Source organism: Homarus americanus, unplaced genomic scaffold (assembly GCF_018991925.1).
Source record: "Homarus americanus isolate GMGI-L3 unplaced genomic scaffold, GMGI_Hamer_2.0 scaffold39745, whole genome shotgun sequence".
Taxonomy (NCBI): Eukaryota; Metazoa; Arthropoda; class Malacostraca; order Decapoda; family Nephropidae; genus Homarus; species Homarus americanus.
In genome coordinates, this window is record NW_024714068.1 from 411,473 (window position 1) to 436,467 (window position 24,995).

At 39.0% G+C, this 24,995-nt stretch overlaps 1 protein-coding gene across 5 annotated transcripts in view; it reads left to right on the plus strand.

Annotated features, from left to right (window-relative positions):
• LOC121875513 (secretin receptor-like) overlaps positions 1–24,032 on the plus strand; it is a 284,107-nt gene extending 260,075 nt beyond the window's left edge. Inside the window, exons 10-16 of one of the 5 annotated variants that reach the window (XM_042380107.1) lie at positions 6,279–6,438; positions 7,104–7,323; positions 8,334–8,472; positions 11,542–11,687; positions 17,825–18,005; positions 19,946–20,070; positions 22,546–24,032. In XM_042380107.1, coding sequence (XP_042236041.1) covers positions 6,279–6,438; positions 7,104–7,323; positions 8,334–8,472; positions 11,542–11,687; positions 17,825–18,005; positions 19,946–20,070; positions 22,546–22,552 — 978 coding nt within the window. In that variant the 3' untranslated portion in view covers positions 22,553–24,032. Of the gene's footprint in view, positions 1–6,278; positions 6,439–7,103; positions 7,372–8,333; positions 8,473–11,541; positions 11,688–17,392; positions 17,802–17,824; positions 18,006–19,945; positions 20,071–22,545 lie in introns of those variants that run through there. The other 4 variants (XM_042380089.1, XM_042380082.1, XM_042380097.1 and 1 more) reach the window with 4 other exon arrangements.
• The last annotated feature ends 963 nt before the right edge of the window (positions 24,033–24,995 follow it).

Genomic DNA, 24,995 nt, shown 5'->3' on the forward strand with positions numbered 1-24,995 from the left:
GTGTTTGTCTGCCTGTACGTGTCAGCACTAATATACTGTACACACACAGCTGGTAGGATCAGCCTCTTAAACACCGCATTAGGTGGTGTGTGGCTCTGGTGTGCTAAGTTAAGGTAAAAGACGTGGAACCTTGCTAAAGTCGCCTTAAGGGATTAGATATTTACTCAAGGTGGCTAAAATGTCATAGTCACCCAACCCATACTGACCCACACGGACCTACACCTGACCCACACACTGACCCGTATTGACTCACACTCACCACATACTGACCCACACGATCCATACTGACCCACACTACCCACCTTACCCACACTACCCACCTTACCCACCTGACCCACACGGCCCACCTGACCCACACAACCCACCTGACCCATACGACTTACACTTACCCACGATCGCACTTACCCACGAGACACAGCAAATTTAGCTACATAGAGATTTAAGGTGAGATGGAAGGTATCCTTGCAGGGAGTTAAATAGTTGTGTATTTTATTTATTTATTTTATTTTGGGGTCTTTTCATAATGGTTTTACAGTTATGGAAAGGTTAGGTTAGGTTAGTTATTTTGTTACATCTTTATCTTGTTACTTTTGTTAGATGTTATTTTTAGATAGTTATTTTAAAGTAATGGAAACGATAAAAGTATATTACTCTCCTCTGAAACAGTAATTATGTGATGGCAACTTCAATTACTTCAGTATTATATATCTTGAACTATACAGTACTACCATACAGGGAGTTTCTATAAATATGTTACTTTATATACCACATCCGTTCCAAACATGGCGTCAACAAAGGCCTCGCTCGCTCTCTTTGCTCAGTCTGCTGGCCAAAATGATGCCGCCAAAGTTGTCACTCGGCCTTGAGGCTTTTCTCGAGCCGACGTCATACACCGAGATCCTGGAAAGCGTGAGAGAGAACGTTGTCAAAAGCGGTGTCATTCAAAGCTCATTAATGCTGGTTGTGCTGTGTTGAAACCGTGTACCAGCGTGTTCCTTGTGCCTCGGGTATTTGGTATTTAGCTAATTGTTCACCACCACCACTCTGCTCTTCTCTTGATGCGCGCGAAGGCAAATTTTGCTATTTCTCATGTATGTATGTATGTATGTATGTATGTGTGTGTATGTATGTATGTGTGTATGTGTGTGTGTGTGTGTGTGTGTGTGCAAGCAAGCAAATACCTGAAAGTCGGTACCGGGAAAACAGTATTATTGTAGCATCTTAAAGAAAACGGAGAGTAAATAGTGATAATACATTGTATCAGAAAATGGATAAGAAATAAAATTTAATATAAGAGAAGCGACTAAAGGAAAGGTGTGGGGGTATGAGATGTTTGGAATCACACTCAGGATGGGTGGGAGAAAGGAAACTCACAATGTGCTCTCTATATACATGTTGTATTGGATGTACAATGCAGCTTGGTGCTGGGAAGGCAGCATGGTTACAAGCGTGATGTAGAGAGAGCTGGTTAGTGAGGATACTCAGAGGAGGACCAGCTTGTGGGTCGCCATGCTCGCCGGCGGGAGTGATGACCGCCAGGCAGGCGGAGGAGGTGTTGCTGGCTGGTTGGTGGAGGTAGAAAGAGGCAGGTCACCACGAGGTCAGGTCTTAAATAGCGGGGGGTAGGCGTGGCTTAGTAGTTGACCCCCGCTCCGTGATGTATGGCGGCGCTGGTTGACCTAGACCACGAGGCATACACTGGGGAATTGGTGGGGTCGGCTACTCAGCGACAAACAGCGTTTGTAGGGAAGAAATCCACTACAAAGGGAAAGAAAATAAAGTGGGATATCCCTAAGATAAACTGAAATAAGCTGGGGGTGTCGAACCTTCATATGATTGAAGCGTATCTCAGAAGAAGAATTGTCCTGTTTCAATGAGGGTTTTCGAACTATTTTCTGCGATTTATCTAAACCTGTAACAAAGAACGCCGGCGACATCTGGCAACACAGCCTTTTCCAGGGTAGAAGGAAAACCGTTGATGAGAGAAGGAAAATTATCCATTTAGGTCCATATCTGGCGAAGTAAACCATTTAGGTTAGGGTAACATCTGCCGTTTATGGCCATTAGTGGAATTGTATCCATTTTAGAGGAATTTTTGTCAACATGTCTATTATTAAGAGGCATCTCATGCCGAAAATAATCAAAAGACCCATTTATGACAACTAATCCAACGCCATTCTTATCAGAAAATTTAATCTTCCATGTCTCTTTCTATCATTCATTATTAAACTATCTGGGACCATTCTAACAGAAAATCCATATTAGTGTGTTTACTGTGGGACTAGTGTGTGGTGGTAGACGTGAATATTAACAGAGGTGTGTTTACTGTGGGACTAGTGTGTGGTGGTAGACGTGAATATTAACAGAGGTGTGTTTACTGTGGGACTAGTGTGTGGTGGTAGACGTGAATATTAACAGAGGTGTGTTTACTGTGGGACTAGTGTGTGGTGGTAGACGTGAATATTAACAGAGGTGTGTTTACTGTGGGACTAGTGTGTGGTGGTAGACGTGAATATTAACAGAGGTGTGTTTACTGTGGGACTAGTGTGTGGTGGTAGACGTGAATATTAACAGAGGTGTGTTTACTGTGGGACTAGTGTGTGGTGGTAGACGTGAATATTAACAGAGGTGTGTTTACTGTGGGACTAGTGTGTGGTGGTAGACGTGAATATTAACAGAGGTGTGTTTACTGTGGGACTAGTGTGTGGTGGTAGACGTGAATATTAACAGAGGTGTGTTTACTGTGGGACTAGTGTGTGGTGGTAGACGTGAATATTAACAGAGGTGTGTTTACTGTGGGACTAGTGTGTGGTGGTAGACGTGAATATTAACAGAGGTGTGTTTACTGTGGGACTAGTGTGTGGTGGTAGACGTGAATATTAACAGAGGTGTGTTTACTGTGGGACTAGTGTGTGGTGGTAGACGTGAATATTAACAGAGGTGTGTTACTGTCCGGTCGTATGGTGTGTTGGTGTGTTTACTTTGGGTACGTGAGGGTATGGTGTATGTGAATATAAGCATTAGTGTGTTTACGTGGGATTCTGGTGTGTGTGTGTGAGATAGTCACCAGTGTTTGGTTCTGTTGCATGCTGAATAACGCAGCCCGGGGACGACCTCTTCTTGCTTAAGGTAAGATATCTGATTATGTTACTCCCTCCCTCCCCATCGGTCCATCCCCTCCTCTCTCACTCCTTCCCTGCCTCCCTTCCTCCCTCCCTCCCTTCCTCCCTTCATCGGTTTCATCCCCTCTTCTCTCCTTCCCTTCCTCCCTTCAGCGGTCCATCTCCCCATCCCTCCCTTCCCTCCCTCCTTCCCCTCCTCTTTCGGTCCCTCCCCTCCTCTCTTCTCTCCTCCCTCCCTTCCTTCCTTCTAAGTCTCTCATCATCCCTCCTTCCTCCTGTGTACCCTCTCATTTTCCTCTTTCTGCCTTTCCTTCCTCTCCATTCCTTCTTTCCCTTCCTCATCTTCTGTCTCTCCCTCTCTCCATTTGTCTCCCTCTACTCCTACACATTTCTTTTATCTTTCCTTGTGTTTATTCCTCCCGTCCTTCCTCCCGTCCTCCTTCCCTCATTTTCCTTCACTCTCATCCCCCATTCTTCTTCCTACCTCACCAGCCTGCTTGCCAATTTGTCAGTTTGCCTGCTTGTCTGTCTATTTACCTGCTTGTTTCTCTGTCTATCTGCCTCTGTCTGTCTACCTGTGCTTTACTTGTAACTGCATGACTCCTCTCTCTCGCCTCCCGTTTATTTTATTTTTTTATTCTTTTTTATTTGCGCCTCTCTCTGGTTCATTTTATATTTATTTATTTCCCTTATGGTGAGTTTCCCGACCCAGCTATCTGTCTGTGTTATCCGTCTGTGCTACCCGTCTGTGCTACCTGTTTGTGCTACCCTTCTGTGTTACCCGGCTGTGTTACCTGTCTTTGCTCCCTGTGTGCCTTCCATCTGTTACCCGTCTGTGTACCCCGTCTGTGCACCCTGTCTGTTCGTCGTTCTATGTGCTCAAGTCGTTCGTTTTTTATCTCTCAGAGTGTTGTTTTACCTGATCAGTTTTGTGTATTTTCACCCTTAACAAGTTCCTGAATCCGTCCTCAATGATATTTGGACCCATATTCTGGAACTGGGTGGTTTACCTAGATTTTGCCAAGGCTTTCGACAGTGTACCCCATAAAAGGCTGAGAATCAAACTGGAAGGGTACGGAATTCGGGGAAATGTCCTTGCGTGGATAGAAGACTTTCTACATGACCGCAAGCAGTGTGTTTGGTGATTAATGGCACGAAATCGTCATCCGTACCTGTCACAAGCGGGGTACCACAGGGCAGTGTATTGGGCCCACTGTTGTTTGTTTTGTTTCATAATTGACATGCCTGACGTTGTGCACTTCTCCATACAAATGTTTACCGATGACGCCAAGTATTTCGGGAAATCAAGAACCAAGCGGACTGTGAAGAGCTGCAGAAGGACCTCTGTGGGCTCCAAGAATGATCGAAGAAATGGCTGCTGAGATTCAATGTCACGAAGTGTATGAGGATGCACTTGGGGCGTACCAACGGTAAGGAGGCGTATCATATGTCCCAACGGGATGAAGAAACTGCACTATTTGAAACTGAATGTGAGAAGGACCTAGGTGTGTATGTTGACAATGAGCTGAAGTTCTCGGGCCATTGCGAGAAGAAGGTAAATCAGGCAAATAAATTATTGGGTCTTATAAGAAGGTCGTTCAGATATCTAGACGGTCCGTCCCTCGTAACAATCTTCAAGAGTGAAGTGCTTCCCCATCTGGAGTACTGTCACCCCGTCTGGTCCCCGAGATATACTAGGGACTGTCAGTTGGTTGAAAATGTTCAAAGGAGGGCCACCAGACTTGTGCCTGCCCTTCGGCACCTCAGCTACCCTAAGAGATTGGAGCGCCTGAACTTGCCTAGCTTATACTACATACAGGCAAAGGGGTGACCTACTTGAGGTGTATAAGCATCTCAAGGGGCACTACTCAGTCGAGTGTCCTTACTTGGAGCTGGCGGACGCTCGCCCCACAAGGGGTCACAGCTCAAGATTGAAGAAGCCACAAGTCCAGAAAACTGTGAGGGCAAACTTTTTTGGAGTGAGAGTTGTGAACTCTTGGAACAATCTACCAGAAAGTGTTGTGACGGCACCGAGTGTGAGCTATTTCAAGACAAGACTTTACCAACACTGAAGCAGGTTCAGGTACATTCAGGAGCCGGTGCATGGGGTCCGACTAATTACCCAAATGTACCCAAATGTACCCAAATATAGCCGGAATGAAGTCAAATAATGGTCCTAGATGAATAAATCGGACTGCCAATCACTTCTCGATTAGTATTTGGTGTCAGAAAGTCACAAAAAATTGGAAAACTTACTTTAATCTGACCGATCGCCCAAGCGGCTAACGAGCCGCTCAGTGGTGAAGAGGATAAAAAAAAATGATAATAACAATCTAATCAGTGTTCGATCTCTGCAATGCAAGAATTAAATTGATGTCAAGTGCCGAGAATGGCAATATATTGCGGATGGAACTCCTGACCACAACATCCGTTCTTTCCACAGGTATAAGTTACACTTCAAAGTTTTCTACAGTCAGCAGGTTATGCTAACAAGATTAATGAGAATCTTAACTACGAAACTGACAATAATTTCAATACTCTCATCGGATTCTCTGAGGTCTGCAAATCAAGGAAAACCTACTTTAGTTTTGAACAGTCATCTTATGGCTTCACACGAAACATAAATTGATTCCAGCTTTGGGTCTGACACTCGAAACACATCGTTTTAATGCTATTTACTCTACACATAAAGATAGATGACACTTTCAACATATACTCAATACACCTTGACTGCTTCAGCTCACTGTAGGTACATCTGACTTATGGTTACTCATAAAGGTTATAGCACAACCTAAAATTTACATTACGGAAGGCCGCTTCAGGCAGAGAGAGAAAGCAGATGGTACCTCTCACTCGGGAAAACAAGTCTTGCTCTAGGGGTAACTCATTAGTTTCACACATGTTTTGGGGATGATGGAGCATATTATGAATAATTAAGTGAACATACTAGCCGTGCAATTGTGACCATGACAATACATTAGACAAAACCCATCTACATTAAGTATCATTAATACCAAACACCAGTTAGGTTAGATCAAACTAGACTACGGTATATATCGGCCCACAACCACGACACTCCACCAACACAGACAGATGTTTCACAATGCTATCACAGTGAATAACTGATTAACCTGTCATATCCTCTCCCCTCCCCAGCAGACGTGGGCATGTAAGCTGATGATCTGTGTGTGGCAGTACTTCATCCTGGCCAACTACTCTTGGCTGCTCATGGAGGGTCTTTACCTCCACAGCCTCATCTTCATGGCACTCTTCACTGACTCCTCAGCCATCACCCTCTACATCCTCCTTGGTTGGGGTCAGTAAATTGGGAATTAATGTCACCTCAACTTTCTCCACCTTCACTTCCAGGAAAATCCGAATAAAATATATTACTGGTGATATTTCCATTGCTTTAATTATCAATATTAATATTTGAGTTCCTGGCTACCTAAATATGCAACCTTGCCATGAGTGGTAAAGACCTGTTTGATGTATAATAATAGTGAGTGACATGTGTCATCCTTTTCATGACATGCATACATTATTATTTTTTTAATCATGGACATCATCATGCAAAATTTGGGATACTGTATACAGTACGTACTGTATATTCTTCCAAATGAAGGCAAGTTTTAGATTTGACATTGATTGCATTGCCACACCAAGAACATTCCAGAGGAGTTCATGCATTTAATTTACTGTTTCTTAGTAAAAGTTGCCAGTATTCTACAGCTGGTGAGGGGATACAGGGACTGAAGACTATTGGATGCTCGAAGGAGATGACTACCTACTTGTGCATAAAAATAGAAAGAAGACAGGAATTTGCTTATTTTTAGTTACCCATTAAAGAAAAGCAGTTTATTCCATTATTTGTACTGTGCACCTTTGTATAGGTGTTTGAGGTATATTTTATGATTTAATTTCAATTTTTTATGGTATCTCATGAATACATGTTACTCAATCTTTGTGTTATCATTACAGGACTGCCACTGGGGTGTGTGGGCATCTGGGCCACGCTGAGAGCCACCCTGGATGATGCCCACTGCTGGACTGTCAACAACGTTCAGTGGATCTTCTGGGTGTGCATCCGGGCCCCTGTCGCCATCTCTAATCTCATCAACTTCTTCTTCTTCCTGAATGTGGTGCGCGTCCTCGTTCTCAAGCTCAGATCATCTATATCCGCCGAGTCCATGAAGTACAGGTCATTATCATCACCTAATATCTACACAACAAAGGACAAATATTTATGGTATCAGCTGCATGTCTTGCAGTACTAACAATTATATGAATAATTATTAACAGTAGCAGTAACAGTTTACTCATAAATAACAAAAATAAAAATAAACATAATCTTAACAGTATTTCGCATTGACTGAAATTAAACTAAAATGTACACATGTGTAATATGTTTCCCCGCATCTCTCTGGTTAACAAATTGGCCAATCAGATGCCGTCATTACTGCATGCCTGTTACGTTGTATATAAGGTAGCATCGAGCTATCAACGCGCTTTTAATCATGCCCCTTGTTGCATACACTACTTGACCAAACAATAAACGTTCATGTTAAAGGATGTACTGTTATCATCTTGGGATGGATGCTAACATCCTTAGCGTTGGTTTATAAACACTAACACTACCCAGAAACCAGTGCATTAACTTTTTTTATATATAGAATCTTTTTAGGGCAATAATTCTCCCCCAGCTCATTTCACCAAAACATTAACCACCCTAATGCTAATCTAGCTTAACCTATTCCTCATCCCATTAGCATGGTTAATGATTAGGTAAAATGAACTGGGAGTGAATCTAAGGGTGAAATAAGCTGCGGCGAATCTTCAGGTGATCCATACTTTTTACAAACTATTCACTGTGTCTAAGTAGATTATACTGTAAATTGAAGCTCATGATTCAAATAGGTTTGTAATGTATTTAATTTGGGGTATAGCTGGAATGGGCCACATAGCCTTTATCTTATGTAACTGACATTCACAAATTGAATGATGGTAAACAATTTATAAGGTGCATAATTGGAGATCACAAGCAAATATAGGTTTTCCTTGTGTTTTTTATGGTGATTTCAAAGAATATGACCTTCATTTTTTGTACTCATGAATATACGTATATGGAAATATGATGTGCTACCTCTAGTAAATAAAAGAAACCCCTATTTTAGGATACTGAACTATACAGTAACTCCAGCACTCTTGCAGGAAGCTGGGTAAGTCTACACTAGTACTGGTGCCACTGTTTGGTGTGCACTATTTTGTGCTCTGGAGCCTCTCCACCTCCACCAATGCTTATGTGGAGATCGTCTGGCTCTTCCTTGACCAGGTCTTCGCCTCCTTCCAGGTGAGTTGAAATCAAAATAGTTTATATTGATATTAATGTATAAGCTGCCACCCACCAAATATCGAGAATTTTATCTTTGCAGTCACTTATTCAGACAATTCAGAGACACTTTTCTTCTATGACATTTCCTTCACAAATGACTTATGAATGCCGGGGGATTCAGGGAGGCAGAGCCCCTGATTACTTTTATTTTTATCCTCTTCACCACTGATCGGCTCATTAGCCGCTTGGGCGATCGGTCACGTCTCTGTTACTCACTGTTGGCAAGTACTGGGCATGCACCAGCTCCTGAATGTACATGAACCTGCTCCAGTGTTGGTCAAGTCTGGTCTTGAAAGAGCTCACACTCAGTGCCGTCACAACACTTTCTGGTAGATTGTTCCAAAAGTTCACAGCTCTCACTCCGAAAAAGTTTGCCCTCACAGTTTTCTGGACCTGCAACTTCTTAAATCTTGAGCTGTGACCCCTTGTGGGGCAAGTGTCCGCCAGCTCCAACTAAGGACTCTCGACTGAGTAGTGCCCGTTGAGATGCTTATACACCTCAATTAGGTCGCCCCTTGCCTGTCTGTAGTATAAGCTAGGCAAGTTCAGGCTCTCCAGTCTCTCAGGGTAGTTGAGGTGCCGAAATGCAGGTACCAGTCTGGTGGCCCTCCTTTGAACATTTTCAACCAACTGACAGTCCCTAGCATATCTCGGGGACCAGACATGGTGACAGTACTCCAGATGGGGAAGCACTTCACACTTGAAGATCGTTACGAGGGACGGACCGTCTAGATATTTGAACGACCTTCTTATAAGACCCAATAATTTATTTGCCTGATTTACCTTCTTCTCGCAATGGCCCGAGAACTTCAGGTCATTGTCAACATACACACCTAGGTCCTTCTCACATTCAGTCTCAAATACAGTGATCCCTCGGTTAACGAGTGCCTCGGTTAACGAGATTTCGGTTAACGATTTACCTTCCATAAGATTCTTAACTTCGGTTAACGAGCAATCCCTCGATTAACGAGTTTTTTACGAGCCGACTTCAACATGTTTTCGCTTGCATTTGGCGGTCCACCAGCTGTAGTATTAGTCTGCCAATACAGTAATTGGTTTTAGGGCTTAAATTCCTTACTATTTTAGTAAATATCAAGAAGTTTATACTATTCAATAATTTTAAAAGTTTAATATTAACTTTTTTAGTCATTTTAACAATTATTGAACATAATTGAAGGTAAAGAAACTAGTTTCTGGCGTGCCATCCAGCCTGTTAACACACCAGACAGGCGTTAGTCTCTCTCTGTTTTCAGTGGAGGTAACATTTTGCTTGAGACTCTCTTCAACTAAATGCTTTTTTCTGTGTTTCCAAGCAAATTATTGGTCATTTTGAAATTTATTTTACATATTGACAATATATAATGCAGTGCAGTGTTGATTTAAAGAAAATAATCTTGAATTACACCAAGAGAACTAAAATTTTATGGGTGAAATGGTGCCATGGGGTGACTTCTCTTCCACCCCAAAGCCTTCTCTTCTCCCTTCTCCTCCACCCCCATTCTAATTCCCATCATCATCATCATCCAGGAGCCTTCTACATACACCTCAAAGTAAGTGTACTTTTCTACCTTTTTTGTTGAATTTAGGCAATTTTCGGTGAGCTGGAACCAATTTCCCAAAAACCCATTGAAACAATGGTTTCGGTTAACGAGCAACCTGCTGGAACGGATTGTGCTCGTTAACCGAGGGACCACTGTAGTGCAGTTTCTTCACCCCATTGGGACATATGATACGCCTCCTTACCGTTGGTACGCCCCAGGTGCATCCTCTTACACTTCGTGACATTGAATCTCAGCTGCCATTTCTTCAACCATTCTTGGAGCCCACAGAGGTCCTTCTGCAGCTCTTCACTCTCCGCTTGGTTCTTGATTTCCCGAAATAACTTTGCATCATCGGCAAACATTTGTATGGAGGAGTGTACAACGTCAGGCATGTCATTAATGAAACAAACAAACAACAGCAGGCCCAATACACTGCCCTGTGGTACCCCGCTTGTGACAGGTACGGATGATGATTTCGTGCCATTAATCACCACACACTGCTTGCAGTCATGTAGAAAGTCTTCTATCCACGCTAGGACATTTCCCCGAATTCCGTACCCTTCCAGTTTGATTTTCAGCATTTCATGGGTACACTGTTGAAAGCCTTGGCAAAATCTAGGTAAATATTGTCGATATTACCACCCCGTTCCAGAATATGGGTCCAAATATCCAATACCTTGAGCAATTGTGTTAAGCAGGAGCGCCCCGGCATAAAACCGTGTTGGCAATTCTTTACAAGGTTGTTTCGTAGTAGGTGTTCCATCGCGGCATCTCTGATAATACTCTCAAGTACTTTACATATTATGCTGGTCAGGTTCACCGGTCTATAGTTGTTTGTGCAGTGACGATCGCCCTTCTTGAAAATAGGACTCACATACCGGTAAGCCACTTTCTATTCGCTGGGGACCTTTTGTTCATCCAGGCATTTACAAAACAGGATCTTCAGGGGCTCGGCAAGCTTGTTGCTCAACTCTCTTAGCACTCTAGGATGCACCTTGTCAGGGCCGGGACTCTTATGGACCTTTAGCTTTGACATCACCATATCCAATTTAATATTACTCTAATAAAATCCCCAATATAGTATTACTAGTTTAGTGGTACCCTTGTTGTAAAGTGTTTAACAATCACAATTGGAAATGATGTGCAAAGGGAATGCAGTCATATCCTTGACGTGCAAATTAATATTCTGCCTTTTTTCCTTCTGGATGTGAGGCACACTATTGTGTTTGTGTAGCACAATACAAGTACTGTATTGTGTGGAACAGCATTGTATGTGTGTAGGTGTGGCACAGTATTGTGTGTATGTATAGGTGTGGGACAGTATTGAATATACTCATGAATTGTTATGTACTGTGGGGCTATGTAGGCAAGGTTAGTTTTTGGGTAGCTAATCTTGAGGAGAAATAAGGTGAGGGTCTAATTCTCATGTGACCCAAATGAATGCGTGGAATACAGCTTAAACCACTATGTTTTTTTTTTCTTTCAGGGTTTCTTTGTAGCCGTACTGTACTGTTTGATGAATGGAGAAGTACGTCAAGAGCTAAGAAAACTGTACAATAGGTGGTACAAAGGTGATCCTCTGGTGGTAACTTCACACTCTACACTCGTCTCCCACACCAAGACATATGCCAGGTACTAATTTCTTTGTGAACATTGTCATTACAGTGTTAGGACAGGATTTTATGTACGTAATTTAGAAAATCTGTGCTTTGTGCTAAAGTCATCGACTTTTGTCTGTTTATGACTTTACATTGCCAGAGTTCTGCCTCTTTTTCTTTTTTCTTATAAAAAAATTGTAGTTTAGATATTGATCTCCCTTCATAAAAAAAGTTGTGGTTATTAATCTAATGGAATGTAAACAACTTCTAAAGATGGAAAATTCTTGTTATTCAGAAATAAAAAAAAATTTTACTTACAAAAAGCTGTATATTTCTATTACTATACCAGTAAATGAGAGCACCTGGTAGATAATTATCACGCGTGTATACGTATTATATATTGTACCCAGCCAAATTTACGTATGGTAAATAAAAATTAATTGTGAATAATGTACAGTGCAGTACATGTAATTGTCAATAACAGACTCCAGAAAATCTTAAGGGGGCTAGAGAAAAGTTTCCTGGATGGTGTGCCAGTAAGGTACAGTATTAACTTTTTTAAATAATGTAATTCATCCAAGCAATATTTCTTTTTTCCCCCATGTCATTCTGACATTATTGCTGGATTTTGGAAGGGGTTTCAACAATTAAGGCTGTATTACTCTTATCTTCATCTCTCCTTGAACAGTACTAATTTGTTGTAATGCCAAAAGATAATTTCAAATAAAGTTCCCAAGATAGGTGAGTCCCCTGTCATGCCATAGTAAAGTCAAAATGGCTAGAGAACTATGGATAATGACATAAGAAAATGCTGATGATTGAGCTAAATTGAGATCCTGTTGTGATATGCCCACATACAGTATTAAGTTCAATTTAAATTGTTTACTATCTGATTGAGTTATTGAGTTCATAACTCTCAGACACATGGAAGGAAAGCATGCAGGTTTGCAAGTAAATGACAAGTTTAGCTGCCATTTTACTTCTTGATATTCTTTGACAATAGTATTGTTTTACGCATAAAATACAAAGCTGGTGAAGAAGAAAGGAAAAACAATGCCTGAACATTATTTATGAAGAAGACCAACCAAGCCAGTCTTAACCAGACTTAACCAAAGTTAACATAGGATTATTAGGGTATAAGTTACTGTAAGTTGATTAATTTCTGTGGTGTGCTTCGCCTCTGTTTTTGCATTGTATGTATTACTTTGCTTGTCTTATCCTCACCTCCACTTGTCTGCTTACTAGCCAGTTGGGTGATTGACCTGTTCTCTGTTATGCACTGTTGACTTGTACTGGGCTTGTACAGGCCCTTGAATGTACCTGAACATTGTCCAATGTTGGCCAAGTTTGCACTGAGTGCTGTCACAACATACTCTCGCCAGGTTATACCAAGAATTCACAATTTTTACTTCAAAGTTATATCTGACAGTTTTCTGTATTGATAGTCTGATAGCTCTTTAAACTTGAGGCAGTGATCTCCATTGGATTGGCCACCCACTACACATTTCAAAAGCCTTATTTGGGATAATCATGTGTAAGTGTAGGATGTTCATACAAGTCCTACAAGTTTATTAGCAAGATTTACCTTCTCATTGATTTGAGAACTTTAGTTTGTTGTCATCATAAAGACCCAGATCTTTCTCTCATCTACCTGTGGTTTCAATAAGGGAAATGTCTTCATCAACCTGGGACTTGTGATACTCTTCCTTACTACTGTACTGGTATGACTTAAGCTAGGATTCCATTCATGCATTAGCACCAAAAATAGATCACATTGAAGTGTACATGTTCACTGTTGTTTCCATTGGCAAGGTTGTGTTAGCTGTAGCATTAGGCATTTGCAGTACATGCCAACCGCTTCCTGTAGCGATTGAAAACGCAAACGCATGGAAATGGACGCAGGAATCCCACACTGTGACTTCACTATCCCTGCATTTGCTCTCCTCACGTGGCAAAAATGCCTTGAGGAAGAAAACACTTTTCTGTCGAGGAGACTGAGAACTTAATTTCCTTCAGAATATATCCCAACCTATTTTTGTAATGCATTTATATAATACATTTAAAAACCTAGGAAGTGTTATTTCATAATTTAGCTCATTAAGCATCAATCCTTATACAGCATATCATTTTACGAGATCCATACATTTATGACACAACTGTTCTAAAATGTTCATGGTTCAATAAAAGGTTCACTGGAATACTAATTTTTGTGTCACTTAATATTCATCTGCTGTTCTTATTATTTCCTATTTATAAGCAAATGACTTCTCTGTTTCTGCAGTGTCTCAACAAACCCTCCTAAACCAGGGAAAGAACATGTGCGAACTGTTGTCTGCTCAGATGAAAATATTCTTTTAATTTTCTTCATCTAAGCTCAGGTCTTTTACCAGAATACTGAAGGCTCCATATTTGTTCCGATTCAGCAGCAATCTACGAACCCACCATCTATGTTTCCTTGTCCATTTTTCCTTTGACTTACGCATGATCTTATACTAACCCAGGATGTTTAATAGCTAATCATCCTGTTTATATAAATAGTGTCGTAGCTTCAATGCACTAAAAAAACAGCTGCATGCATATGGAAACGGTGGTGTCCGTTTTTCAGGGCAATTTAACGCAGATGCATACTGCAAACGTATACCGCAAACACACTGCAAACGCATATATGGAATCCTAGCTTTAGGTGCATCCTCTAGCACTTGCAATGTTGAGTCTCGGCTTTCATTCCGTTGACAGTATCTGAAGCCAATGGAGATCGTCCCATACAGTAATGCTTTTTAATATCTCTGAATAATTTGGCTTCTTACTGGCGAGTAAGCTGACCTGTGTTAAAGAGAATAAGATGACCAAAATGACCAAACATAGTGAAGATCCCATCAAAAGTTATTAAGAAACAGTGGTGAGATAAACCTAACGATTTACTATGCTGTATCATCTTGAGACGGAGGGAACAATAATCACTCAGACTCCACTTGTTACCTTCAGGTGTGTCTCTATGACGACTCCTTTTCTGACTCTGAGGTCTGAGTTGTTTTATTATGGACACATCTTGTTTTCTATCTACAGTATTTATTAACATAGTTACTAAATGCTAACCAAACTATTGGATGATTTCCTGTAATTACTAATATATTTATGAACCAATTACTGGTACAGTACAGTATTATCATGAACAATTTACCTTATTTCAGTGATTCAAGAGTTTAATTCTGACTACAGAATGTTTAAAAGCATATCTAAAACTAGCAACAGTTGAGTAATTATCAAGTTGAAACAGATATTTCAAGGGCCATAAGCACTTCTTTTTTTTAACCCAGATCCTTGATCAACTTGTTGTATAGTGCCTGTACTAATTTATTGATTTAAGTACAGTGTTGCTAAAGCACCATGGTACCGTAATTTTATTTATTTATTTATTTTTCAAAATACATTTTTGTCTTCAAGCTGGAAATTTACATTTGTAAGTGACTTGACAACTTGATTCTAATTACAAAATGCATAAATATAACATATAACGCTTACAGGAATCAAGTACTGTACTGTTATTATGAGGTGTACTTTTACTTTTACCCTCTTTGCCACTGATCGGCTCGTTAGCTGCTTGGGTAGTTGGTCAAGCCTTTATTACGCACTGTTAGCAATTTCTGGGCATGAACTGGCTCCTGAATATATCGGAACCTGCTCCAGTGTTGGATAAGTCTGGCCTTGAAAGAGCTCACACTTGGTGCCATCATAACACTTGCTGGCAGATTGTTCCAAAAGTTCACAATTCTCAATCCAAAAAAGTTTGCCCTCACTATTTTCTGGACTTGTGGCTTCTTCAAGCTTGAGCTGTGACCCCTTGTGGGGTGGACATCCACAGTAATTATTTCCAAGGTCATTATTTAACACTAATTACAGTAGACCCTTGCCATTCGTGAGTTTATGATTCGCGATTTTGATGATTCGCTGTAAGCAAGTGATGACTATGGTGGCTAGCTTGCAAACCTTTTCCCACAGCACAACGAGTCACCCCATGCAGCATCTTGTGTTGTACTCTCAAAACTTTAGTGTTTCTGTGTGAAATGTCCCCTAAAAGACTGCTTAGTGTCAGTGATAGTGATGCTAATGGAGTGAAATGTAAAAGGCAGAAGTCAGTGATGACTCTGACAAAGAAAGTTTTGTTTTTAGATAAGTTAAAAGATGGGATGAGTGCTGCCGCGGCTGGTCAGTTGTTTGGTATACAGTAGTGCACTAAGGTAGTACGTATACGTTGCTGTTTGCGGTTTTGCCAATTCACGCCATTTCTTGAAACCTATCCCTCGCAAATGGCAAGGGTCTACTGTATTCAGATTTTTAAATTCTGTACCTGTTCTTAAGCATCATAGGAAGTACTTTACCTGTACAGTAATGAAATTTTGAACAAAATAAATACTGTACCTGTATTCTTAAATATCTTGCAAAAAATTTAGTTATTAAGTTGGATGTTTTTTAGGCAAGCATATTTTTTGTCATCATATATTAACATATTTCAAAGGATCAGTGGAATAGTTTAACTACAATGTTAAAAAATATGACATATCAAGTTTTCAAGAGTTGAGAAATTACTGTAGTGTGTGAATTGGTTGGAATATTTCAAGGTCATTGTTTTAACACTGTACAATAAATATTTAATTTATTTATTAATTTACCAAGATATGTACTTATAAGCTACATGAAGGATACTAGTTAATAATGTATAAAGTGTGTGGCTATTTACCAAGTTGGTTACTAACCTCCACTCACATACCTAATCCATAGCCACAGTACTAATCATTCAGTATCTAATCACTAAGCTAGTCACTAATAATTAATCAATGAAAATCCCATCACAGTTTTTCCCTTGAATAGTTAACAAAGACAATATTACTTCAGGGGCAGATCCAGGAATATCAAGAGGTAAGGGGTCCAAGAAGTTGTGGGTGGGGGAACATGGCCAACCCACCAGGCTGTTTTTTTTTTTATTTATTTTTTTTGGGGTTCTGTAACCCCAAAGTTTTTAAATCTGACCAATATCAAGGGCATTTTGAGGCCATGTGCACTTGATATTAGGAGATATTCTGAGGTCAATAGTAATTACTTTTTACTTTACTGTATAAAAATGCCTGAGTACAGTACAATACTGCATTAAAGAAAAAGTATTGAAATTTTCTGATGAAAAGGGGGGGGTCCAGACCTCCCGGACCCCTCTGGATCTGCCCCTGGACTTGTCACCACCATAATCAGGGTTCCATCCCGACTGTCCTGCCCCCCCAGCCCCCATAGTAGCAGTATTGCAGTATTGATTATAATTGTCTGTTATTTCCTCAAAAGAAAAGTTTTATCGATAGACACAAAAGAAATTATGTTAACATATAATCTTGGAAAGCAGTAAAAAAAAATACACACACACACACACATTATGTATATATATATATATATATATATATATATATATATATATATATATATATATATATATATATATATATATATATATATATATATATATATATATATATATATATATATATATATATATAAAATACAGTAAGATAGTCTATTGACTCCCAGTATGAATTGAGAGAAGTCAGGTTGATGTCAACATATTTTAATTCATCACAAGAATAAGATTTGAGTTAAGAGAATTTCTATTTGGGTCAGTTATGAATAAAAAGCTAATAAGTTTTTTTCTCTCTCTCTTTCCCTCCACAACCATACCTTCACCAACCACTAACCAAGAGCATCACTAATAGCTGTCCAAAGGCAGCCTTCATCCTCAGACAGCCATATACCTTTCTTCAACCAACCTATTATTAAACTGCTTACCAAACCTGTCACTAACATCTAACTTAACGTGTTGCTAACTACTGATTCAAGGAAATATTTGCTTATCCCCGACCAAGCCAGTACTGTACTGATTAAGTTTGCAAGGACATTCACTAAACCTCGCCCAATTGGACAATCCCAGCTAGTAACATGTAACCAAGTTGATGTTCTTTTCACTAAGTACTGTAATCATCAATCAATTGACTCACTAACCAAGTCAGCCAATTTTCTAAGCAAGTGTAGAAGAGCATTTTTAGCTATAAATCAAACCAACACTGACAACATTTGACAAATGCTTCTTTCCCTATCTAACCTACTCTAACTTTTCCTGTGTTTGCTGGCTAGCCGTGGCAGGACGTCACTACACTCCATTCACTCCCAAGCTGAGCGGCGTGATCGACAGACACCCTCTCCTCAGATGCTTAGGTCAAATGGCGGCGATGGACAGAGTTCTCGGCCTCGTACTCCCTCCCCTTCCCCCACACCCATTCTCACCCCTTCGTATGTGTCTAGGCAACAGTCAAAGGTGAGCAATCTGTTTTCACTTAATATAGTTATGAGTGTATAGTATTGGGTATTTTGTTTCACTTTCTCCATAATGACTGCCCAAAGCTGGTACTGGTAACTCTGAAGCTTTAGAAAAGTTTCTCCATATGGGATGATTTAATGAATTGGTTGGTATTGCTTTTACAGTATCACTGAGTTTTTATTCTTACCAGATCACCAATAACTATGAATAAGTGTACAGTACAGTACTACCTTCTCATTAATATCCAAAAATTTGTGTAAGATCTGTACACTTCCTGACACCATACACAGGATGATATACTACAGACTTCCCTAAAAGTGATAGATCACATTTATGCTTCATTCTTCAAAGTTAGTGAAATTAATGGTCACCATTGCTGAAATTTTATTTAGTCAGTATTTACTAGAACAGCACCAAGTATTTTCCTATTCTTAATTTTGATATACTGTATACAGTACTTAAAAGAGCTCCCACATATATTTTACTCTAGAGTGTTCCATGTAGGATCATTGTCGATGTACTGTGTGAGTTTTTATTTAGTGACTTAGCGAAATAAGACTGCATTGAAATCCCTATGTCATGGGTCCCAAATTGTACAGTAAGGGAAGTGAAGACAGTTGAGTACAGTGGTGGCCATGCTGTATGTGTACCAAAGCTTAGTTTTCAGTGTCTTTTATTCACATACTGTTGAGACTTCAGTAGTGGTCTTTTTGTGATTTTGTGCATAGCCCAGGGATGACAAATTTTAATACATAATAGGATGCAATTTGCCTTTATTTATTCCTAGGATTGTGTGCTTAGAAAGGATTACTGGGTAAGTAAAGGTTAGTGGACTGTATGTAAAGATAGGTTACCATAGTAAAGTGAGGTAATATTCTCAGCCATCATTTGTAATGATTTTCTACTGTATTAAGTATTTATTCATATATTAATAGCAATTTCATAATTAATTTTGTAAATATTGAACAAATATTATAATGGAGTATATGCTGCTATATACTCCCCCAGTTCTCACTCTGTACAAGTGGGTTGGTGATAGAAAGGACATCCAGCAATGTAATTCACTTCAAATTTGCCTGATGGCACCTGGGAGAGAGGCAGCAATAAATTGTGCAGCTTGGAGAGCTGTCGTCAGGTAAACACAGCTGACCCATACAAGTGTGGAAAATGGCTGTAAAATGATAATGTTTTCTACATGCTGAGTGAATGGCATTAGGCAACTATGAGATAATGTGTGCCTCAAATGATATACTGTACTGTACTGTGTTTTATACAGTATATTATCACTCCTTAATCCAGTGGTTGAATTAAGAAAGTAGTGTTGAGTTGTATAAACATGACTCATATATTAAGAGTCATGTCATTTAGGTGCTTAAGGTGACCCAGATTATTATCAAGAACTAAGGTCTTGAAACTGATGTTAGAGTTACAATAGTATCATTTCACCTCCACTCAAAAACAGTTCACAAGCCAGTCTTCAAAAAGTTGTGCTGTTACCCAGTCTTTTTTATTAGCTCACCAGTGAACAGGTAGTGTATGATGGGAATGGTACATGAGAAATGGCTTGTGTCCTTTTGAGATACAGTAATTCCCCATGTGGGAAAAATTTAAAATATGATAAATAAATAAAAACTGTATACATTCTCCCTTTCGCTCTGTATGAAAACTTAGGTGGTAAATTGTGTACATGTGAATCCAATTCTTGTGAAGCCAATATAAATATGTATGGGCAACCAGTACTGAAACCAGAACGCTCAACCCCAAGTTAGCTAAAACCCTATGTAAGTTGAAATAATATTTTTTTTTATTTATGCATCATCATTAAAACATCAGGTTTAACTTAACCAAAAATCTTGTCAAATCTAAAACAGTGTTGGTTTTCATGAAAGAAACCTTGATAGATTGTAGGATCAAAGTTTTCAATTTGACATGGACAGGATGCCACAGAACCATTGTTCATCGCTGGATCCTTCATCATGCCGGATAGGGAATTAACTGATGGTGAGGAGGACCTAGATCTGATGTCAGAGGCCAGACCAGGCCAGGTATCAGAAGATGACGTGTGAGTTACTTATAAGTCAAAGTGACTTGAAAACTAACAAGGCTTGTTCTCTCAATAAAATTGGTGTCTGGAAACTCTTGGTTGAAATTTATTGCTTCATTAGATCATATATCTTTCAGTGATTTCCTAAGAATCCTTGCAATATTTCACGAGTGTTCTCTTTGGACAAAAGGAGGCTGTTCTATCCAGTCACAGTCCTCTTAAAGGTTACAAATTCAGTATCATAAGAGTCGGAGAAACATACGGTAATTAGAGGATGATGTGTTTGTGATTTGCTGGGGCAGCCTCCATAAACCTATTATTTGATGCTGAACTCATCGATAATCATGGTGTAATGTCCCTCTGATCGTCTTGCAGGTTGGTAGGGAACTGCACCCATATTGTATATTGTATAGGTAGCAGTGAGTGTGATACTTTCACCTCTTAATATTAAGTAAAATTAGTCACTAGGTCATGACCCCAATCCATTTACTGCACATGGTAATACTATGTGAGAGTCCCACAGTATAATCAAATGCTGTATTGTACATGTCATCCTCTCACTTGCTCTGATTAACCAACAATAACAGTACATATCTTTATCTAGCAAATGATGAATCCTCTTGGCCATTACTGGAAGTTGAAAAATTCTTGATCATCCCCCCTCTTAAATTTACATCCAGTAATCATACTGAATAAGCAGTTTCCTTCCAAACAGCAGGATGGCTCATGTAAATCTTTTCTTAGATATCTCCGTCACCTCACATTTCTCACAATCATCCTACCAATACAGTACAGTATTTCCATTACACTTTGCTGTCCTCCTTCACATACTCCTTTTCAACTCCTAATGACTTTGAACTCTTTCTTTACATTCTTTAATTCTAAACACTAGTATTGCCTTAGCTTGCTAAAATGTTAACTACACAAACTATAAACCGGTGCCATGGGTCATTCGCTATCAAAACCATTTTATACAAGCTTGATCCTGCACTTGCCTAAATGGAGGAGCAGTATTATCTTTAGTGGACACAGAGCTTATTATTCTCTTGTAAAGGCCCCAGACAAGCCAACTGCAGGGAATGGTGAAGTTATTAACTTTTAATATACAGTATCAAAGACTCTTGTTAATTCACTCATTCCTATACTGTACAACAGTATATAGTTTTCAGTTCTCCAGCCCCATAATATATTCACTCTAATTCCCTGCATCCTGCTACTGCTTTTACTTTTAAACATAGAAAGATGCTCTGCTTGCACTAGAAACAGACAGATTGCCATCATTGGTTTCTAGCACAATTATGGGATATGTTTTTGAGAAGTAGTACTTGTATTTAAAAAAAATTACAACACTAATTATTGACAAAGAGTTTAGAATAATGAACTACTGCATGTCTTTAACTTTCAGCTTAGGTCTCAGATAAAGAGATAACATTTCAATGGGAAAGTTGAAGTAAATGGTGTTATTTGTAAAAGAATTTATAAAATCTCAGGAGACAATGGTTAAAGATTGAATATATGAGAAAGACGTTTGGATGTACATGTTATTAAATCAAATGCTGAAAGTCTGTTAGATGGCATGTCACTGTAGAACTCCGATTAACACTGGGGAATAATAATAAAATAATAAAATGACAGAGGTGTGATGGAGTGGGCAGGTAATTAATGGTCAGTGAAAATTAGTTATTGGGATGTAGGGTACATCAGTAAGTACCTGTAGTTGCTTTCACTGGGGTAAGTGTGGACCAGGTCAGTGGACATCGCTGGTATTGTATTGTATTAGTTTGGTAATGAGATACTCCTAGTTCATGTGCTACATTTAATTAACCTGAGTTGAAAGAACACATTCTCCATTACAATTTTATTTATTTTATTTAGATGTACTGTACAGGTGTTTAAAGAATTGTTATTATTTTTTTATTATTATTATTTATTTTTTACAACTTATGGGTTATTGCCATGGCCATACTATACATGATCTATACAGTACAGGTAAATCATCAGTTGGCATAGTATGCCATTGCCAAAGGTCCTTGACATGTTTAATAGCTTGTGTGTGACATGTTGCTAAAATGGATCAAGGAAAGGTGACTGGAAGTTAAATGAACAGACTGTATTGGAAGCATTTTATGTTGAGTTGAGAAGAGTTAAAAGGGTTTATGTGAGTGTGAGGTAGTGTTGTAGTGAATTGCTGGGCCAGTAAGGTTGCTCTACTAAGAGGTGATTTATCTGTATGGATCTTGTCGGTCATTGTACAGTGTGTTTTAATCATTTGAATCTCACAGATCACTTGTTTCATCCCCTCATTCTTAAAATGAGATTTCACACTTCAATCCTTCATTTTTTATAAATCATTTTACAGTATTACTGTATTTATAGGGAATTATATACCTAGTCTATCCCCATTTAGGTGAAAAGTAGATTGAAGGGTGGAATTATCATCTTGTGTACAGAATTAGTTTGTCATGTAATGAATTCTAAAAACTTGATCTTCAGGATATGAGTATGGGGCAAGGCTCATCAGAGTCTGGTGAAGAAGCAATAGAGTTACAGCCTCGCACTGCTTCAGACGGAGTTAAATATCAGCAAAAATGTCCAAGAATCAAGTTGTGAAGACCCGGCATATTTTCCTTCCTACCTCTCAACAAGTAAACCTGTCTCAGATGAAGTAAAATCTACTAAGAACAGTAGTGAAGGCACACCCGTTGAAATACTAATTGACCTTCATGAAGAAAGTTACAATTTCAAGAAAGATACAACCCTGAAAAACATTAACTCCAACCCCAGAAGTAATGGCCCTGTCATCTCAGAATGGCCAAGTAAATGGAAAGACAAAGGAGAAGCATCTAACCTTTTCAGAATCAACAGAGCAGTTTTTGAGTGCCAAAACAAGCCCATCCAAAGAAAATGGATCTGTATTAATTGAAAGGACAAATAGTAGCGAAGATTAAAGCAAAGGAGTCATTTGCGTTAATGTGAATAAAAATAGTCTGAAATCAACAACTCCTCTGCAAGTAGACTCACATATAGTGAAAAACAACAGTAAAGGAAAAGAACAGGAGACTATGTTATAAAAAGCCAAGTGATGTGATTATAAGTGAATAGATACGCAAGATAATTTAGAATAGAAGAATGTAAGTGTGCGATACCAAGGGTCTTTCCTCCTGTCTGCCTTTATGCGACTTAGATTGTGATTTCCGACTTTATCCAGGTTGCTGACTGGTAATGCAGTTTCATCACTTGTTCATCTTACCACAAGAAGTTTGATTTCCTGGATAATGTAGTTTCTGATCTTCCAGCTTATCTTTAGAAATTATTGAATGTAAGTGAAATTTTTAAGAAATTTTTGGAAGTGGAAAGAAAAGTAACTGAAATAAACTGGATACATTCTTCTGCATCCTTGTGTTTAGTGACACTGGAGTGATTTATTAAGACACTGTTTCCTTAATGGGAACTTCATTGTTAGTGTTGTCTGGATGATACATTCTGTTTAGTGCTGGGAAAATGAGTAAGATTTTTTATCAATGGTAACGTTGTAGTATACCGTAGTCTTCAGTTTACAGGTGCTGTAGTAAATAATTGTGTCGGTACACTGTTACTGTATGTGTAAGAACATTAATATGGTGGCAGTGAAAGATATACCTTTATAAATATTTTTTGTGTGCTTATGCATTAAGAGCCTTAGTGGCTTATTTGAACAAAGAGTGAATTATATGGAATAATATCTTAGCTTGTATTAGTGTAAGGGTTTATTGCTAACTTGCTCCTGAGAATACTAGAAGCGACAGATGTATTTACTGTACAGTAGTTCATTTATGTAGTACATAAATATTAGGTAAAGGCATATTCTATGTGAAGGCCTTTGAAGTGCAACCAAATCTTCCCCAAAAATTTATAGAGTACTGGTACTTATTTTTCATAATTAAATAAAACTATGATGATATTGTAAACTACTATGTGGATAAGTAGAAATATAACAATTATTTTTCTCTCAATATCCCACTGCCATGGTATAATCTTGTCACTACACCTGTCACTAACACAGTTATGTAACATGTGGAGTTGCTGCTTTGCTGAGAAACAGGACAGATGTTGACCGTAATCTGATCGATCAGCTTTACGATGTTAAAAAATTTGCACTATGCGATGGCTACTAAGATCAGTTTTACAAAGGTTGCTACCCAAATGCTTTTCCTGCATTGTCACTGCTATGAAAAGATGTGCAGTAACTTTCAATATTTTGAGATACAGTATGATAACGGGTAGAATCTCCTGCATGGGCTGCATGTGTTACATCATTCCGAGATAACATGAGCAACCCATGTGGGAGGCTCTACCCATCCCTGATGACTGCCAGTCTATGCAGTTGAACTGTTACATCACGCAGAGGCTATTCTTTGTAAATACCTGTAAAATAATATATACCGTACCAGTAAGTGTGAGGAATAAATGAAAATAACAGTATATAAAAGAAAAGAAAAAATACTGCATTGCCATTTGGCAATCTTGTAATTATGCACAATACAGTGAGCCAAGATCCCCACGCTGCTCCTCTCTGCTATACTGTATGTATTAATTCCTGGACATGCAAGAAATTTTTATTCCCTTTGTTTTGAACTTATGATTTTTATTTTTATTTTTTTTCACATTCTGAATAAATGATTGTATGCATGAAACAGTTAAAAAAAAGGAATGAATAAAATTACTTACTGTACAGTATATCTATCTGAAATTAGGAGTTAAAAAAAGTCGTTTTTCTAAAAACCAGTTTTTGTGATATAGCTCAGAATGCAACGCTCAGCATGTTTCCTAGGTATGTTAATTCCTCGCTAACTCGCCAGGCCAACATACAGGCAACATTAACGCTGGTCATAGCTTGGCCTGATAGTAAGAGGCTGAGATCCTCGACACTGCACCCCCTCCCGATCCGCACAATGACACCCACG